Source organism: Lepisosteus platostomus, chromosome 14 (assembly GCF_059453375.1).
Source record: "Lepisosteus platostomus isolate fLepPlt1 chromosome 14, fLepPlt1.hap1, whole genome shotgun sequence".
Lineage (NCBI taxonomy): Eukaryota > Metazoa > Chordata > Actinopteri > Semionotiformes > Lepisosteidae > Lepisosteus > Lepisosteus platostomus.
The window spans coordinates 4421345-4439769 of record NC_142624.1 but is presented as its reverse complement, the minus strand read 5'-3'; the positions used below and the strand labels follow the sequence as shown (position 1 = coordinate 4439769).

At 38.9% G+C, this 18425-nt stretch overlaps 1 protein-coding gene across 3 annotated transcripts in view; it reads right to left on the bottom strand.

Moving 5' to 3' along the window:
- The window catches only part of fer1l6 (fer-1 like family member 6), a 39783-nt gene extending 23066 nt beyond the window's left edge, over window positions 1-16717 (bottom strand). For 2 of the 3 annotated variants that reach the window (XM_088606635.1, XM_088606637.1), the window contains exons 1-16: window positions 13601-13834; window positions 12494-12570; window positions 11822-11939; window positions 11322-11376; window positions 10439-10570; window positions 9491-9553; window positions 8392-8470; window positions 7799-7955; window positions 7387-7573; window positions 6477-6669; window positions 5072-5409; window positions 3125-3233; window positions 2381-2564; window positions 2079-2199; window positions 1868-1968; window positions 927-1017 (exon numbers count right to left, since the gene is read on the bottom strand). In XM_088606635.1, the coding sequence (XP_088462761.1) occupies window positions 927-1017; window positions 1868-1968; window positions 2079-2199; window positions 2381-2564; window positions 3125-3233; window positions 5072-5409; window positions 6477-6669; window positions 7387-7573; window positions 7799-7955; window positions 8392-8470; window positions 9491-9553; window positions 10439-10570; window positions 11322-11376; window positions 11822-11939; window positions 12494-12570; window positions 13601-13629 (2034 nt within the window). In that variant the 5' untranslated portion in view covers window positions 13630-13834. Of the gene's footprint in view, window positions 1-926; window positions 1018-1867; window positions 1969-2078; window positions 2200-2380; window positions 2565-3124; window positions 3234-5071; window positions 5410-6476; window positions 6670-7386; window positions 7574-7798; window positions 7956-8391; window positions 8471-9490; window positions 9554-10438; window positions 10571-11321; window positions 11377-11821; window positions 11940-12493; window positions 12571-13600; window positions 13835-16365 lie in introns of those variants that run through there. The other variant, XM_088606636.1, reaches the window with a different exon arrangement.
- Window positions 16718-18425: the final 1708 nt, after the last annotated feature.

Below are 18425 nucleotides of genomic sequence, written 5' to 3'. Positions count from 1 at the left end.
TTGAGTAGCGGCTCAATAATATAGCTGGGAGGCTTGTTTCACTCCCACAATGCTTTGGGTAAAGAGGTTCCCCCAGTTCTTGGTTTTAAGTGCCATCAGATCAACATTTAAAACAGTAATTCCAAGAACTAATTAACTGGCAGCTTATTGCTCTTTAATTATGGAGTGTATATAATCTTCCATCCATCCATTTTCTGTTCAGAGGTGCAGATGACCCAGAGCCTATCCCAGCAAGCAATGAGCACTAATCAGGGCAGACCCTTGATGAGAAGCCAGGCCAGTCCATCACAGGACAGACAGCCACAAACACAGGTCAGTTTTCCCATGTACTTAATTAATATACCAGTTTTTGATGGGAGGAAACCAGAGAGCACAATTCATGCAGATACTGTAGCAGCCCAGGTCTGGTCTTGAACCCAGATGAGGCCTGGAATTGAACCCAGTGTCCCAGCACTGTGAGACAGTAATGCTACCACTACACCACTGTATCAGCCATGTTCTATATGCAATCTTTTTCTACCTATTTCAATTTAATCTTGCTCCAGGTCCTATATTTTGTGTATTATACTAAAATGAGTTTGTTGCTGTTGCTTTCATTTCTACTTCTTATTCTAGAAAACCCTTACAGCAAGACCTGCTGATTCAAATGTTTGGCACTGTGGCACTTCTGCGACCTGTGGACAGGTCTGACACCGTGTGTTACAGTTGGAGATTATTGCATGCTTACTGAATCATAAACTTGTGGTGGATGAATGATTGTGGATTAGTGATGTGCATGAATGTTAGCTTAATTTTTGGTAAAACGCAAACCTGACTTATTCTGCGTGTTACCTCAGCTGCACTGCAACACATGGCAGAATGAAGTTATTATTATCTGAAAACAGCCACGACAACACTTGAAATACACAATAGTTCATTCATCATACCAACTCCTGTTTACACAGCGTTAGCCTCTTCTTGTCCAGCATGGTTAAGTTGTTAGTTTTTGTTTTCTTCTCAGCAAAAGCAATGAAGTTTCTATTGGGAAACCATAAGGCATTTTAATAAAACTACATTTTCACAAACAATGGGGAATAAGAAAAAAAAATCCTTTTACTGGATTACTACTTTGTAAAAACAGCTAAGTAACATTCAAATTTTATAACACATTTCTATGACCAATGTGAAAAAGCAAGCTTTTTGAAAATGATACAATACAAACATAACAGGCAGTGCAAAAGGCTTGCTCTATTTTCAAGGTGGAAATTAAACAGTAAGTTCAAATTCTGAGGAACGTAGTATGGTGTGTATACAGTACTGTATTATTTACAGTGTAGAGTTTTAACTGGGGTTGGCCTGTGGGCTGTGGCCTTGAATCCTATGTGTGGTACTGTTGTTGTAACTTTTAACAAAGTACCTCACTCAAATTCCTTCTAACTGCAAATCACTTTTGAATAAAATCATCAACCAAATAACTTAGCTATACATTAGTTACAGTATCTGGAAACTTGGGTTGAGGGCAATAAGGTGACATATCATGTTCTGGACTCAGGCTTCTTCATCCATTCATTTTCTAACCACTTTATATGGTAATGTAATCATGCCTATCACAGCAAGCAACAGGCACAATGCAGGATACACACTGGATAGGACACCAGTCCATGACAGGGCTCTTATAGACATACGAAACTACATCCACACTTACACCAGGACCAGGCCTTTGGACTATGGGAGAAACCAACACAAACATGAGGAGGACATACAGACTCCACATAGATCACACCCAGCTAACCACTGTGCCATCATGACACCCTGGATTCAGGTTCCAGCAGGACAAATTAAATGTTGGACATAAACCAGAAAATAATGTGAAAAATAAACAACGTACCTGCTGCGACTGACAAATTCTTGAAGGACACTTAGCATTTGTTCATCTGCTTTAGGATCGGACAGCCTGTTCATTTCTTTCACCTCTTCTATGCCTTCTTCCTAATATAAAACAAGAACATTCCATTTCTGGGAAATGCTGTGACCATTAACCATGTACAGTACACCAGTGGGAAATAAAATGAATTATAATTTTAATCAAGAGAACTTACAAAAGCAACAGCAATATTCTCCAGCACGTTTGAGTAGTACAGACGAAATGTCTGATCCTCCCATTCACTGACAATATGTACACAGGGCTTCTTATTTAAGTGTGGCAGAAAGAAGTACTGTCTGTTGAAGGAAAACAGTGTTTATTGAGGCAGAATATCTTCTAATACATACATTTTCACATATGAATCTGCTCTCAGGATAGTGGCCCTAGCAATTACATAGGTCACATTTCCTTATTTTTAATAGCTGATATCTACTCCAGGCCTAGAAGAGATCTGCAGGAAAAACATAGCTTTGAAACCTGTTTCCCTCCATCAGCTGTGGCCTCTCTGGTACGGTTGTAGATTTGCAGGGTAGGGCTTCCAGATGTCGCTCAGGCTCTCTGGATGACAGGAGAGGAGATTTTTCTGGGTCTCCATGCTCCACAGCTTTCTTTCTCCCTGCGTGGATTGGAGAGGCTCCGTCGATGAAGTTTCCATAATTTCCTGGACCAAGAAAAGAAGCTTACTACCAACGTGGTATGAACATAACATCTAATCAGAAACAATTTAACAACACCCAAGTCATATTTAATTAATTTTGAATTGGAAATTATGATTCTTTTGGTGCCATGAGTTGACAAGAGGAAATTGATATATTAATTATCTGCATTTGATGTGTAAAATAGCCTTTCAATGTGCAATATTTCATAAAACATGAGAGGTATTTGGAAAAAGACACCCACTGTATAAAAGAAAATACTCAATTTAGCATATGTAATCGTGTTTTCAGTCTCTCCTGGGCTGTTTTGTCATTCAAAATTAGTATTATTTATGGAAAAAGATTCTGAAAACTGGAACAAATCTAACAAAAACCGATTTCTGGCATTGCTTTCAAGAATGAAATGTGAACACAAATTTAAAACAGTCAAACAGTAAACATCTGTTAAGACATTTGACATTTTAGGTTAGGAAAGAAACTTAGTTGTTCACAAATATGTTGAAATGTTTTTTAAAAATGTTTTTTTAAGATGTCCGCCACAAGTTAAAAAAGGAAAAATCTTTACCAACTGTAAACTCAAAGCTGATAGGCTTGTCCCCAATCTTCCTATCAATCATTGAAGCCTCAAATACAGACCCAAAGAGCAGGTAGCTTTCCATACTGTCTTTGTCAATCTGTGAAAGACATTATGTTAAATAAATAACATGAGTAAAGTACAATTACTGTTGCACTGCATAATGGCATGTCAGAAATACCAGCCATGATATTGAATTCCAAATCTGAAATTTGTCTTTTTGCCCTGTGAAGGTCACAAAAATGAAAAAGTAGAGCAAAATCAGTGCTTTGTCATTGAATTTCCCACTAGATGTAATGCCTGTTAGAGGAGGAGAGTTATCCCTGGTGTCCTGGCTACATGTCAATTTGGAATTTCTATAGTCTGCCCCCGCCTACATTTCTGACCTCACTGCACCTGATCTGTTGTATAGTGGAGCAGCTGGTGCAAAATGACTGCTGCAAATGACACAGTGGTTGGTGGATGAAGTGGGTCACCTTATCATGAGATGTGTTTTGGGACAGGATCCAATAGGATGAAACTCACCATACACATTCAGTCAATGAAAAGTAGGAGTGAGGGTGACATTATGCATTGAAATCAAGCACTCCTACACGATTGGGTGGTTAATAAAGAGAGGAATGGATAGACGTGCAGAGATTCTAAATCAGGCTAAATGGCTTGAGGTACAGTATGTTTTGCATGCAGTCATAATGTAGTCAGCAAAACTGGGCTTCCTGGATCACAGATTTAAGGGAAAGCTGAAGTGGAAACAGCTGATGTGTTTGAAAGTCTGATACTGATGCTCTTGACAATATCTGTAATCAGACTTCATATAAATCATCTGGCGCTGCTGCTTTAAGGTGCTATATAAAAGGGTGGGATGAATTTATTCACTACAAATTATTCAGAGCATGATACTGGAAGATGGCCAAAAGTCTTATTAATATATTTACATATTTCCACTTATCCCTCGTAATGAAGCAAAGAGACGTCAGAAGCTATATAATAGTGATAAAACATGTTTAAGTGCAGCAATTCAAACTATATTGTATTTACAGTATAAAAACACATTTCAGTTCATGAAGTGTGAGACTGACACTCCCCTAAAACAATATTACTTCCATTACATTACATTTTAGCTTCCTGTAAGATTTTAGGTTTTATACCAATCTTGCGAAACATACATAGTTTTTTACAGCATGAATGATTTCTATTGACCCATGTGCATTTACCCTTACCATTTGTTTGTTGCTTCAACAGATAAGGGAACAAATTAATATTTGTATCGATTTGATCTACATTTTGGAACCGTTTTCCAGAGGGCAGACATTGATAATCAGGATTAAGAATTTGAAAAGGGTCTGCTATATTTTGTTTCCACCTGTCTAATCATGGATAGTTCAAAGATTGTCTACAAGGAGGAGAGCTGCTTCACCCCCATAACCTTCACTGCTGTTTGGACAAGACAGGTGATAGTCATGTTATCGATGGCACATACTCGGACAGCCCCGCCCACAACTAACATTCACGAGGAGTAACAACACCCAAGAATTACGTGAACTGAAAGGATTATAGGGTGTTGAGTGAAAATTTGGCTGAACCCACTTGGCTGAAGGCCGACCTCCCGGCCAGACGACGAGGAGGTTGGGACCCCCACGCAGAGTGGGGGGTGACCAAGGGGCAGCTGCAGAGGTGGAGATGGAGTGGAGGTGGGCCAGAGATGGTATGCAAGGGAGAGAAGGGGATCACGTACAGTATTTATAGTGTTTAAGGAGAGGAAATGACATCAGGAGTGATTGCTATTTATTGACAGCTGTGTCTGATTGAACTTGGTTGTTGTCATCCCTCCAGAACTTTCGTTACAAACTCCATTCAGAGTCCTCTAAGAATCCAGATGGAAGCTCTGGCTCTGCTGACGTTCAATTGATGCCAATAGTTCACAAACTTGAAACTCACCTCAGCGGGCGATTCCACTGGAGTCACCTCCGCCCCCAGGGCTGTGCTCTTCTCTGTCGCCGCTTTCGTCTCCTCAGCCGTGGGCGGCGTTTTCTGCTCTTTCCCAGCTGCTTTCGGCGTTTTCGCCGCGAGCTTGAGGTCTTTGGCTATTTTGGACAGCTTGGACTCTGAGGCCGCGCCCGACAGGATCTCCACCGCCAGCTCTATGAACAGACGGCCCCTGAAGGACACCCCTTCTCCCACACCCTCGTTCAGCTCCTGAAAGTCGTCCATGAGGGTGAAGTTGCGGGCGGAGCCGTAAAGATTGATCCACGCGGGGCCAAACGTGGGTAGAAATCCTACAGTCAATGACAAACGGGAAAGCTCCTTCTCTATACTCTATACTCAATGTCTGCTTGGGAAAACACATTTACCCCAAGAAGAACATGACAAGGAAGATGTTGACATTTATCGGTAATTGTTGAGGTTTCTTATTACTGGCTTTACTAATAGTCCTTCATTCACAGATCAGGTTGGGCCATTCAATACAATGGGGCTAAGACACTAGGAAACTGTGTCTGAGATTTCTGAAGGAAGGGCATACAATTGGCTGCATACCATCGGGGCTGAGTGTGTTCAAAGTGATATCCGTGGTTTGCTGATCACTTGTGAGCATGCATTGTTAACACAGGGCACTTCATCAATACTCTAGCCAGTTCTTTAGCTCTGTAATTCTGAGTTCACTGTTGCCTTAAAGTATGAAAATAATGTCTTACAGTGCAAGAAGGATGTGCATACATCCAATTAGAGTTGGGCTAGTGTTTTACAACTGAATATACGGCTTTTCCCTATTATTAATTTATATGGCTGGTGCCTTTATCTCTAACAGTAGAAATGTATCCCCATTTACACAGTAAGCATTGTTGTTGGAGCAATGTAAAATTAAATAGTTTGCCTAAGGGTACACAGCAGAGTCACACTCGGGATTTGGGTTCACCACCTTTCAGAGTCCTATCCTCTCCTCCACGTTGCAGTACTTAAGATTTTGTTTTCAATACGCTGGGAAATATCCTTGCAACTAGTTTCCTCACAACTTGTTTCGTAGCAACAAGTACGCACCTACTGTATCTATAAAATTATTGTATTATAAAACACAAATGAAGATACAAATGTTGATATTCAAGAGAAAGGAAATTCTATTTTTTTTCTATGTTAAAGCAAAATGCAACAATACAGTTGCAATTCCAACCTGATAAGCAATGTACTGTAGATAACACTAAAGCATAGAATAAATCTGGGCTTTGTGAAAAAATGGGGCTTCCAAAGTAGATTTAGTGATGAAATTCACTGAACGGTGAATGAAATACAATCTAGTGATATTTTTATTTATAAGGTAAACCAGAGGAAGGAACGAGTAGACTGTTACCTTTGTCCCCATCTTGCTCGTTTGATATTTTCTTCAGATCAATATAGTGGGTTCCCACAGCCACATCGTTCATACTGCCCTCATCCCAGACCTGAATCTTGAGCCTCCTGCACAGAGGAGGAAACATCTCCTTGAAGACAATCTGCTCGTTCCACACGGGATCGGCAGAACTCTTCTGAGTGGACGTTCGGCCCTTTAAATACAGGGAAAAATAATGCAATAATCCCATGAGCCTTTGAGAAAGGCCTTCTTCAATTTTAATCTAGCAAGTCAAGTCGATTTTCCTCGTCTTAAAAAATAAATCAGTTCTAAAACACAAAGCTCTTCACTCATACTATGAACTTTGCGGCTAAATTATAAAAACAATGCCACCAGAGAAATGCAGGATCGAGATTTCTTAGGTCCCCATGTGTATATGGCTACAGGTATCTCAGACACTAGCTCTCATACTTTCAGTTACATAAAATCTGCCTAAAATGTGATGATGTACAGTAGTTAATTCCCTTTCATTCTAAAAAAAACACATACTGGAAACAACAGTGCTATAAAAGAGTTAAAGGGTTCAAAAAAGAATTCCTTTTTGGTAGTCTGTGGATTAAATCAGATGGTGGTAAATTCAAAACGATCAAACAGCCCCTCCATCTCAATAGCTCTCCGCGTCAATGTCAAAACAACCAGAAAAAAAACTGAAGGCTCAGATCGCAAAATCCAGAATTGTGCAGTCCAAACGAGGTGGAAAGCCCTCCTGAAAGCCCATTACTGTCAGGATATCTGAAAGGGCTGAGATTTTTTGCCCCTGTGCGAAGTTAATTAGGATAATTAGTTCCTGGATGAGCGTGTGTGGAATTTAGTACACGTTGGAATGCCAGGACGCTAACGGGAGAAGGCGTTTACGAGTCGTGACAATTACCATTTGGTTAAAAAACGTAACCACCACGTAGGGATCGATGAGGTCCTTATTTTCTCCGATGAAAGCCTTGGTCACGTTAGCCATGATGCTGGAATTCATTCTGGGAAGGCCTTCTGCCCTGTAGACTTTCACATAGAACCTGGCCCAGGGCCTCTCAGAGGGGAAGCCTTTAGGAACCAACAGGTTCCTGGGAACGGAGAAAGTAAAGCTTTATTACCTGTGGCGTTTGCTTCTACGTCAATGAGACCAAGTAGAACTGTGGGTATATATAGGAAGTTAAAGCACATACCTATAAGTACAGAGGCGGGTTGAGGACTAGGCTACCACAACATAAAACATGGGTTAACGGGACAACTTTTCTTTAAATGAAGGTGCTCCCATTTGGAATGCAAATAAGGGAGCAGGTACTTACTTTTCGATCTGCTCTTCTGCGTCACTGGCTTTCTGCGTGGGCTGCACTGTCTCTCCTTTCCCCGTCACACTAATATCACACTTCAGGTATCCTTTCACCCCTGTCTGGATGTCCACAGGGTCGGTGAGCATGGCCCACTTGTTGGAGAACTGATGACCTGAGGAATTGAGCGAATGAAGTGGAGTGGAGTGTCCAGAAAAGCTCTATATAAGTGTAAGCAATCAATATTATTATTACCATAGTTGTTAGTCCTTCAGGCTAACCGTGAAGACATGTACAGCCTTTGTGAGCTTCTTAGAGGAAGTACTGTCAGTGTTGTCTTCATCTGAATGAGGAGGGTTATCAAACTTCCAGAATAAGAAAACTAGAACACTCCTGTACTTGGGAGTGTAATGTGTACTACAGCGAAACCGTGGTCCAGGAGGTGTGTGTCAGTGTCCCAACTACTTTAAACACATTCTGTTGAAGGCCTCAACATTTTTTAAATTCCATCTCTGTCTACATTTCAGCCTTCCACCCTAGACATTCAGAAACCAAGACAAATGTATACTGGACCATTGATTCGTACCACATTTGATAAGGCAATATCTTACCTGGTTGGCTATAAACAGTTCCTACATCCAGTTTGAAAGATCCAATAGTGAAGCTTCGCATAATTTTGGAATGCATAACCTTGGTGAGGAACAAAATTATAATTATATTCTCAGCTGTTTTAGTTCTAGCAATAAGACATGCAATACAGTTCCTGTTATTTAATTCAATATAAAATACTGATTTTTTCCTCTCTGTTAATAAGCCCTCACTAATTTTAATCCTGTCTAATGCCATCACTCTATTTCTATAATCTCACTCTTTCTTAAATCCATGGAGTTCCCCTTTTATGTCATTTCAGTTCACTTCACAGTGCTGAGAAAATGATTTGCGAACTCCCCAGGCAAAAACCAAACACTGCCTTCCAAGAGAAGGACATCATCCTGTAGCTCAAGCATGATGGTGGGAGTTTCATGGTTTGGGGCTGCTTTGCTCCCACAGGACCTGGATGACTTGTCATCATTGACAGAACCAAGAATTTGGTGTTGTATCTGCAAATCCTGGAGTAGAATCCATTCATTCATGGGAGCAGAAACTGGGTCATGCATCAAGACAATGATCCTAAACATACTGTACAAGCAGATCTACAACAGAATGGAAGACAATTTGGGGGGTTTGGATTAGGTTAGTCAAAGTTTGGACCCAAGCCCCATTGAATTGAGACAGCAAGACCTGAAGCAAGCCATTCATGAAATAAAACCTTACAAGTCACAGCCTCTAAAGGGTTCTGTAGGGAAGAATCAGCCAAAATCCATAAAAGCAGAAGCCAGAGTCATTGCTGCTTAAAGAGGTTCCCCCTGTTACTGAATCATACTTATTCACATGAGGATATTTACTGTTCGATCACTTTGTTAATTAAATCCGAAATATATTTTGTCTTTGTGTTATACTGTTAATCAGGTCATCTTGTTCTTTTCTTATGACTTATATTAAAATCTAATTATATTATAGAACTAAAACATAAATAAATTCAGAAAAGCCTTGAGATTTTTATCAGCAGTGTAGAAGATTTATTCCTGTAAATTCAGGCTCTTTGTACTCAATGTGAAAAAAAGCCTGATTTTTAATTCAGTAATAGCACCTGTTTAACGTTGTACTTACTGAGAGCTTGACGACTTTGTCGAAAAATGTTTCTTGAGGGCCAAAGAAGTCAAACACGAAATACTGTTAAATAAAATTGTTATACAAAGGGATGGTTAAGTGACCAGTTAAATATGAAATGAGTTAGTTGCTTGTGGTAACTTTTATGTTTTCTAAGTATTTCACTCGACTAAAAGCACTGATGATTGAGATTTTAATTTTACAGGAGAAATTGTCGACGATTTCTACTGCATGTATTAAATATTGTGGAAAAAAACACACATCACTTGTTTAACAAAAGGGAAAAAGAGAACAATTACGATATTACATTGACAAACTCTAAAAAGCAGTTTTTAAAACTAACATTTATTGCAGTACTAAATTGTACTTTAATCTCATAATGTAATATTATGTCCTTATCTCAAAATAAACAAATGTTAAAGCTAGCTGCACAAGCTTGATAAACAGGTTAGACAACGTCAGGTCTAAATCACCAAGGACAGCGGTCCACAACTGTGTGTTTGGAAGACGTACTGTACTTGTTCAAAAGAGGTTATAAGTCGCAAAAATTACAACTAACACATACATGTATTGCTTTTCCGACTTTAATTGTCAGAACCCTGCAAAAACATTCACAAAATGTGGAGCCTTTTATGTCTGCATGGGAATGCTGATTCTCAAAAGGGCTCTGCTGTCGGTGTTCAATGTGCAATTAAAAAGGGATACAGTGGTTTCCCCGGAAATTAAATTTCGCTTACGCTAATAATGGTGTCATTATTAATGTCTCTGTAATTCAGAACCCGCTTGAGACCGGTCATACTCTTGTCTTTTGAAAAAGCTGGACGTGAGCTTTAGTCACTGACACCTTCACCTGAGACAGCAACAGAAAACCCCTGTGCCTGCTTCCTGCTCTCCTGGCCCACTGACATGAGTATTAATTCCCTCTGACAAGATAGCAACATTTTCTACCTCATTGTAAAATGGGGAGTTGGTCCCCTCTTTAACTGTCGTTTGCTTCTTTTCCTCTCCGACTTCAATCACTACACAGGGGTCGATGTTCTCTCCCACCAGCTGTCGAGCCTCTGTGATGTTAAAGGAAATCTAAAAGCGCAAATACAGACTCCGTTTAAACTTTCTCACAACAACCCCGGGCATGAATACGATGCAATATGTACAACATGCAACGTATGTAATTCATTTGCAGTGTAGTAAATGCTCATTCAATTTAGCACATCTGTCATTGGATTTACAGTGGCAGACTCTGTAAACTTCGTCTTAGAGGAAACTATGTAAGATAAGTACACACAGAACAGAGCGACAAACTGAGAAAATTAAATTGACAGGCAATGCGCTCTGCGTTGGGTTTAACAAGAAAGTACTGTGCATAATTTACAAAGAAAATCTGTTATGATTTAACACAGAAGGTGTTTTTGCATGAAGGAATTCATGAAAGCAGTATGGCATTCCTTTGCAGTGACTTTATACAGAGCTAATTTGTGTACATTATAACCAGAAATATGTGTTCAAACAATGAGCAAGCGTTATTTACAGTTGATTTTCTAGTGGTACGCTCAATTTACAGCTTAATTGTATGGTTAATTAACAGAAGGCCCTGCTAAAAAGATACATAAAAGGGAAAAAATATTGTCCCAATATTCACACTGTAAAAGAAAAAATTAAGTTGTTTGCTTTTTCTAGCACTTTACAGCCTTTAGTTTACAGATCTGACACAACAATATATGCAAGTATTAGAAGACCGTATCAGAAAAAGCTGTTGGAAACAGCTGTAGTGCAGTATTTTACATACGGAAACAATCTCTGTCATTTTCCGATTTGTTTAATATTCATTTACCTGGAATGACTGCGGTTTACTCTCACTGTCATGGATTTTGTTTACGGGCTTGGATCTGTTAGGGAGACACAAAAACAACATTTGTTTTGTTGCATAATTGGATTTTACTTTGCTATTGTTGATTGCAGACACATTCCACAAGTATCCAACCACACATTATGAGAACACCACTCACTTCTGTCAAACGTCGTGGCACAGGGTGCAACTTGGGACGGCCTGGGCACGGTGCCAGTCCATCACAGGGCATGCAAACACACACACAGGGACTAATTTAAGACACCAATTAACATAACCAGTGTGTCTTTGGATGGAGAAGGGGAGACCATGGCTCCTGCAGAAAGCCCACAAAGGCACATAGAGAACATGCAGACTCCACACCGAATGTGTCTCAAGCTGAACTTGACCCAATAACTGAGAGGCAGCAGCAGTAACCCTTATGGCGCTGTGTAACAATACATAAGTTGGTGTTTTAACATTAAGCACACTTGAGCACTGAATACCTTTTTCTGATTTTTGGTTTTCTGGGGGTTCCCGAAGGGCCAGCCAAACTGCCATCTTCTGTTTCACCTGCTCCAGCCAGCGCAGGGGTTTCTGGAGTGACGTCTGTTTCACTGCCATCTGTAAAGTGTACAATTTCCAATCAATACGTTGAAGCACCACCAATTCTGTACTCTTAACCACAGTCACTATAAATGGAAGTTTTTCACTGATGTTTGGGTGAGATATCATAGACAAGCCAATCACACACAGCTGTGCCTTAGGAACATCTCCACCAAACCAGCTACATAAACTGAACTCAAATACCTCCCTTCATCTTCCTCTCCTTTCTTTGAAACCCCTGAATCTGTGACGTTCTGTACTCTGAAACTTAGGATATTGGATTTGAAACACAGACGCCAACAATATCGACTGATTGGTATGACAATTTGTTTTGTTTTTACAGAACATCCTAAGGTACAGTATATGCTTTTTATTTTCAAAATTTACCACCCTCCCCCTGAAGCCTTAATAAGACATGTTTTCTTTAAAAAAAATAACAATTTCCTAGTGAACATAACGCATGTTTGCACACTATCATTACCGAACAACACAGAGTGTAAACAAATCTAACATCTTTATAACTGGAGAAGGTGCTTGGTAAACAGAGGGTGTGTTTGTTTTATAGGCCTTACCCAGAGCACCCTTATTTGCAAAGACTAAGCCCTTGTCAGCCTTTTTCTTTTTCTTCTTAATACCAAACATCCCTTTCCTGAAATAGAAAGAAAAAGTAAGATAGATGCCAACAGCATGTGAAATTCAGAGAAGTAAAATAACAGAGCTGTGATGAATTTTGACTTTCTCAGGCACCATGACCAACCATTATGTGACACAGAGTTCTAGAGTGTGGAAAGTATGAAGATGAAACAGAAATAGATGTCATTCCTTTATCTACAACTTAGAGCAAAATCAGAAACGCAGTCTCCTCAGTGTGGAAAGCAGACCTAGTGGGTTAAAATACATTTAAAAATTGTAAGCTGATTCAGTTAATGATACAAAAAACAGCGAAGGTTTGCTTCTTGCAGTTTTAATGCAGTTCAAAGCATTTCTATGCTGATTCTGAAAATGTCTGTTGGGTTGACTTTGTTTATGCTTTTGAATATTTTGAAGACTTGAAGGAGATGTCCTTGAAGTGATCTCTGCTCAAAACATAAAAAAGATTCTGATTTTTTTAGCCCTGAGAGTAAAGGACATTCCTTTCAGCATGAGAATATATCTGGCCACTCTTCTCTGGACTAGTGCCAGAGCAAAAAAAACTTTCTTGAATGATGTCCAAAATTGAACACAAAGAGACTGTGGTAGTATTGGGTCAAATGTAGCTCTGACATGTAAGCCTCAGTTAGTTTAGTATTTTTAAGGAGTTACACAATTGAAAAAGATAGACAAGATGCAGCACATTTTTTTCAGATCTGTGATATACTGTATCAGTGTGTTTTCTTTTATGCCTTGAGTTTAAATAGATTATATTGTCTGTTAATGTATCTAATATTATATTTCATTATTATATTAATTATTAATAATAGTAGTAATATTATAATATTATATTTATCTAATATTATATTAAAGTTCTAAGAATTCCACAATCCTGACATGTATTGTAAAATAAATTATAGAAAAATGTGAGTCTTTTTCTAGACAGTTAAATTGCCAGAGCTTTATTAGCATCACAAACATGATCAGAAATGAATGGTAGAACCTAAAAAAAATACCCAATGTCAAAACAAATGGCTTTTGTCTCTTACCGCTGTGTTGTTGGGGTAGACGTGTCCATCTTGACCAGTGGGTATTCCACCTGTGTCCCCTCACTCTAATGAAATGCCCAGAACCCCAGTGTCTGGAAGACGTTACAGTATCTGCATTCCTGTCTCATGCAATGAAGCTCTGACTTGTTAATCAGTAAAAGTGAATGAAGGGTAACTATGCTCCAAAACCATGGTTCTGAGCCAAGCCCTTACATATCTAATATAGTGGCACCTCCCTTACAGAAAACATTCCCTATTTGCCTGGAAAATACTGTATAAGCCCAGGTGACTTTTTCCTTTGTTTTTCTTTTGTTTGAGTCACATGTTACAGTACGTCTCCATTTTGACTTCTGATTTTGAAAAACCTGAATTGAGGTGAATGTAAAACAGTAAGTGCTGTCCTTGCCTCATTCTCACCTGGTGTGTGATGACACATGTGCGCCCCGCAAGTTAATCTTTTCTGCTTAGCTTAAATTACAGTAACAAGCCTGCTTTGCTGTCTATGTTTCCAAAATTGCAAACTCTGCTCATGGTTCCTTTTGTCTTACTATAAACTAACAATGGCCGATGGCACTTAAAGTTTCTTCTGGATTCTTTTTAATGATCAAATTAACTCATCTGCATTTAAGCAAACATGAAGTGTCTAGGGACAACAAAATAATGCCCAGCAGTCAGAAACCTGAAACTGGATGAGTGTAGCTCATGTTTGCAAAGGGACTTAAACACTGTCATGGCCTTTCTGGTTGTAAATATGTCATAGTAATAATAGTTACATTTGCTGCTGCATTGCCTCTGGCAAAGGTTCAATTCCGCTAGTCATTTATTTAGGGCAGTAAGAGGAATCTGTCGTAAAACATCAGTGGACAACTTTGCTTAGAATGTTCACCAGATCATGAGAAATCAGTTCTTCACAACCCAGAATATACCCCGGGAGCACAGGGTTCAATGCAGGACTATAACCCAGAGGGGACACCAGTTCAATGCAGGGGACACACACAAACATGTAGGTACAATGTTGAAACACCAATTAAACTAGCCATTATGCCTTTGGAGAGTGGGAGAAAAGCAGAAACAAATCATGCCAACACAAAGGGAACATGCAAACTCCACACAGAAAGTTCGACAGTCCCCAATCAATCCCAGAGCTAAGGAACAGCTGTGAGAATTATCAACTCGCATCGATAACACAGTTTCAATAGCAATGCTCTTTTGTTTTCAGTAAAGTTGTTATGCTGAGAGTTTCCTTTTTTAAGGAAACCTATTCTAGGCCTATTCTACATTGTGGCATTAAACTAGATACAGGTGATATTTTTCTATCATCACCTTGACACAGTTTTTTTCCCCTCAGTTTTCTGTGCACTTTCCTGTTTTTACTTTTGCTATCTGAGTGGAAATTCCACTTCCTGGCCTTCAGGTTAGTCAGCAGTTTCATTGATGTCTCTCACTGATGTCTGTCATATCAGCTCTTCTGTGGAACTGGGGCTTCCTTTGTGCCACATTCAAATTTTCATAATCATTTTAAAACAATCTACTGTAGGGGATACTATATATGTTTTCTGGTGAAAATAGTCTATTTTAATATTTATTTGCTGAACAATGGTCAGAAAAACAGCACAATAACAAAGTTAAGATAGCCTGGTATGCATGCAAGTCTGGAACAGATACTCAGTCATGTTGTTAAGCCCATAAACTGGCTTCTTTAAGAAATGACTGGATGAAAAACCTAATTAGCTGCCAAAAACCAGATAGAAAGTCCCCCCCATGTTCTGAATGGCCTCCTTTCTGAAACCTTTTGTATTTTCAACCTTTTCTCATGTTCTTATATAAATTATTGCTCTTTTCATTATACTGTATATTATTACCGTATAATTACCATATTACTCTTACAAACCACACTTTCATATGATATATGAAAGCAAGATTGGACTGACTCAATCTCTAATTTGAGTGAGCTGATCATGCAAATAATGCTAATTTTTACTGAATGTTACATTACTGTAGTGTACTATAGCTGCAAGTAGAATTGCTTCTATTTTAAGGTTACCAGCAAAGTGTCCTTTAAGCAGTTAAGTAATGCTGTTCATTAAGAATGTCTTTACCATTCAACCTCAAACCCAATATCAGAAACAGAGGTCTAATAACTGCATTCTAATGTTTTGCTGTATTGACTTACAGCAAACGGCTTTGTGTAGCCGTTGTCTTATATGACAACGGCTACACAAACTCCCAGGTTCGATTCCTTGCGGGGCAGTGTGGGGTTTGCGGTCATGTCCCTCTCACTTAGTTGGAATGAGTATAGTTAAAGTTGCTGTCCATTCATCCATTCATTGATCTCACAGACCTCTTTATCTTGGCTGAACCAGGCAGTCTTTTCTTCCTACAGTACCTGAGGTCTGTGGTAATTGCCTGCTATTTTGCTCAAATTCTCAAATTCATTCCACTGGATTTTTTGTCTCAGGATCACTAGCTGAGACTATGCAGAAGGCAGTTCATGTGAACCATTTGTTGTCTGAAAATACCTTAGGTGGAGCTTATACTGTATAGATTAATTCTTATAAGAGTATTGTACCAGCTTCACAGGTATAGTATCTGTGTTATGTAAATTAAAAAAGTAGTAAATATGAGTGCTGGAAAACCTGCAGTTAAAATAAACAGAAATAAGCACAAGGGCAGTAGCTAGCAATAACGTTTTAAAACAGAGGTTAACATCAAAACTGACATAAAAAATCCTTTACATTGTTAAAAGAAATATAAAAATGTCTTACCTTGCCTATTTTAAGGGATGAAATAAGACAATACAATCTGCTTCTGGCAATCCAAGATGCACATCACAGTCTTCTGCACAAGACGTAAGATCGTAGCATTTTTAATTAAAAAAGATGAGCTGATGTGCTAAAAACTCTTCTGCACCCTGCGAGTTCTTAATACTGTGTCACAACCAGAGGTGTCAGGTAAGGGATTCACAGTAAAAAAAAGTAAAAATAAATATATTCCTTAAAAAACAATTTCAGTGGCTGTAATTGTTTTTTATCTTCAGTGCTAATATTTGTTCTTAGGGCAGGAGATCTCATTGACCAGACTATAATCTCATGGCATATGGCTTCTGTTTCTTCAAACCAAATGTCCACCATCTGATAAAGCTTTCAGGTACAGTATCTGGTACAGTATCTGGTGACAATACCAGGAAGACATACTATCTCTGAAAATGGAGATATGATAATTTCACTAAAACCAGTTTCTTAAAAAATAGAGCTGGATAAAAAAACAAACCAACAGGACATGGTTCCTTGTTTGTTAAAAAAAAAAACTGGCCAGTAAATCTCAATTGGGATTTTTTTTTAAAGTTAGGAGAGTGATTTTCAGCTTTTGTTCATTAGTTGAATTAAAACTGGATTTGAAAACTGGCCTAATTTGTAACTTACACTGCAAAAATGTCAATAGATTGCTTTTACTTTATCAGCCCTAGGTGGAAATGTATTGTTAGACATTCAGAAATGAGTTTTTTCAACATTTAGTCATCTTTCACCCCCCAGAAAGCACATCTCACACGCCCAGGTTAAGAACCACTGCTCTAAGTCATTTTGTTATTCTCATTGTCTCTGTTTGTTTTTGCCACCCTGCATTTTTGACTACTGTAATCTACAATTTAACTAGGTAGCCATGCAAGATTTAATGACTATTTGTATCATAATCTACATCATGCCTGCAGCACAACACTGTGTACATCTGCCCAATTTGAAGTTGTGTTTCTTCCCAGATCATATGTAACACTGCAGCGTCATGTTAATAATAAAGAAATTATAAAACAAATTAAGGACCATAGTTTGTCAATTTCCAATTTACTATGTTGTTATCGTTCCTGAAAATAACACCTTAGCTGCCACTGAGAGACTCCTTCCCAATTACATGCAAAGGCTACCTACTGTTACACCCCTGTCTTATTCTGTAATGTTAATTACAACGATAACACTTCACTTTAATGATTCAAACCTAGAATGTCTGCTGAAACAGATTTGCATGTCGCATCGATTTTTTTTTTGTTTCTCATCACCTATCTACCAATCTTGAAACATAGTTTTTTTTTTCTTGCCAAGTTATGTGTTTACTTAACTTCTGGGAACAGGATGTAAGGTAACTGTGCAAATATACACCCCTGGTAAACAGGTGGTTCAAAAGTCCCTTGAAAGCGCCTGTCACACTGTTCTACTCTGTCACCATTAACAACAGGACAGAAGATAATACCTTCAAGCTTATCAAAGCTATCAATCAATAACAAACAATGGTGTCTACTACTTGAAGTGCTTTAAAAACAGGGATAAACCTCCATACAATAGAATAGATTATACAGAAACTGCAACGAGAAACCATAATTTGCAGCACTGTTATCAGAAGCTACAGAAGGCTTTGGCTTAGATCAGAAGCTATGCAAGCCTATGTTAATTCCAGTACTGGGGTGGGGGATCTCCAAGGCCATCCTGGTTATTGTTGTAATTGGTGCTGGTAGACCAGTAGGTGGCGCTCTAACCTCTGGATCAGAACTTCACGAAGATTTCCCCAGTGAGAAAGAAACCACAGACACACACAGTAGTGTAGGAGGTGCTCCCGAAATAGTCATTAAATCTTGCATGGCATCATTTGAAGAGTAAAGCTGTTATCCCTGGCTCTCTGGGCTAAATTTCATCCTGGAATTGCACATTCTGGTCTACCTAATGTTCCCCCTTAATTAAACTGGTGAAAGATCCTCACTTCACTACCTGATTTGTTCTGTACTGGGGCTGCTGGTGCAAAATGGCTAAATCACTTCACCCAGGTGGATGTTTTCACT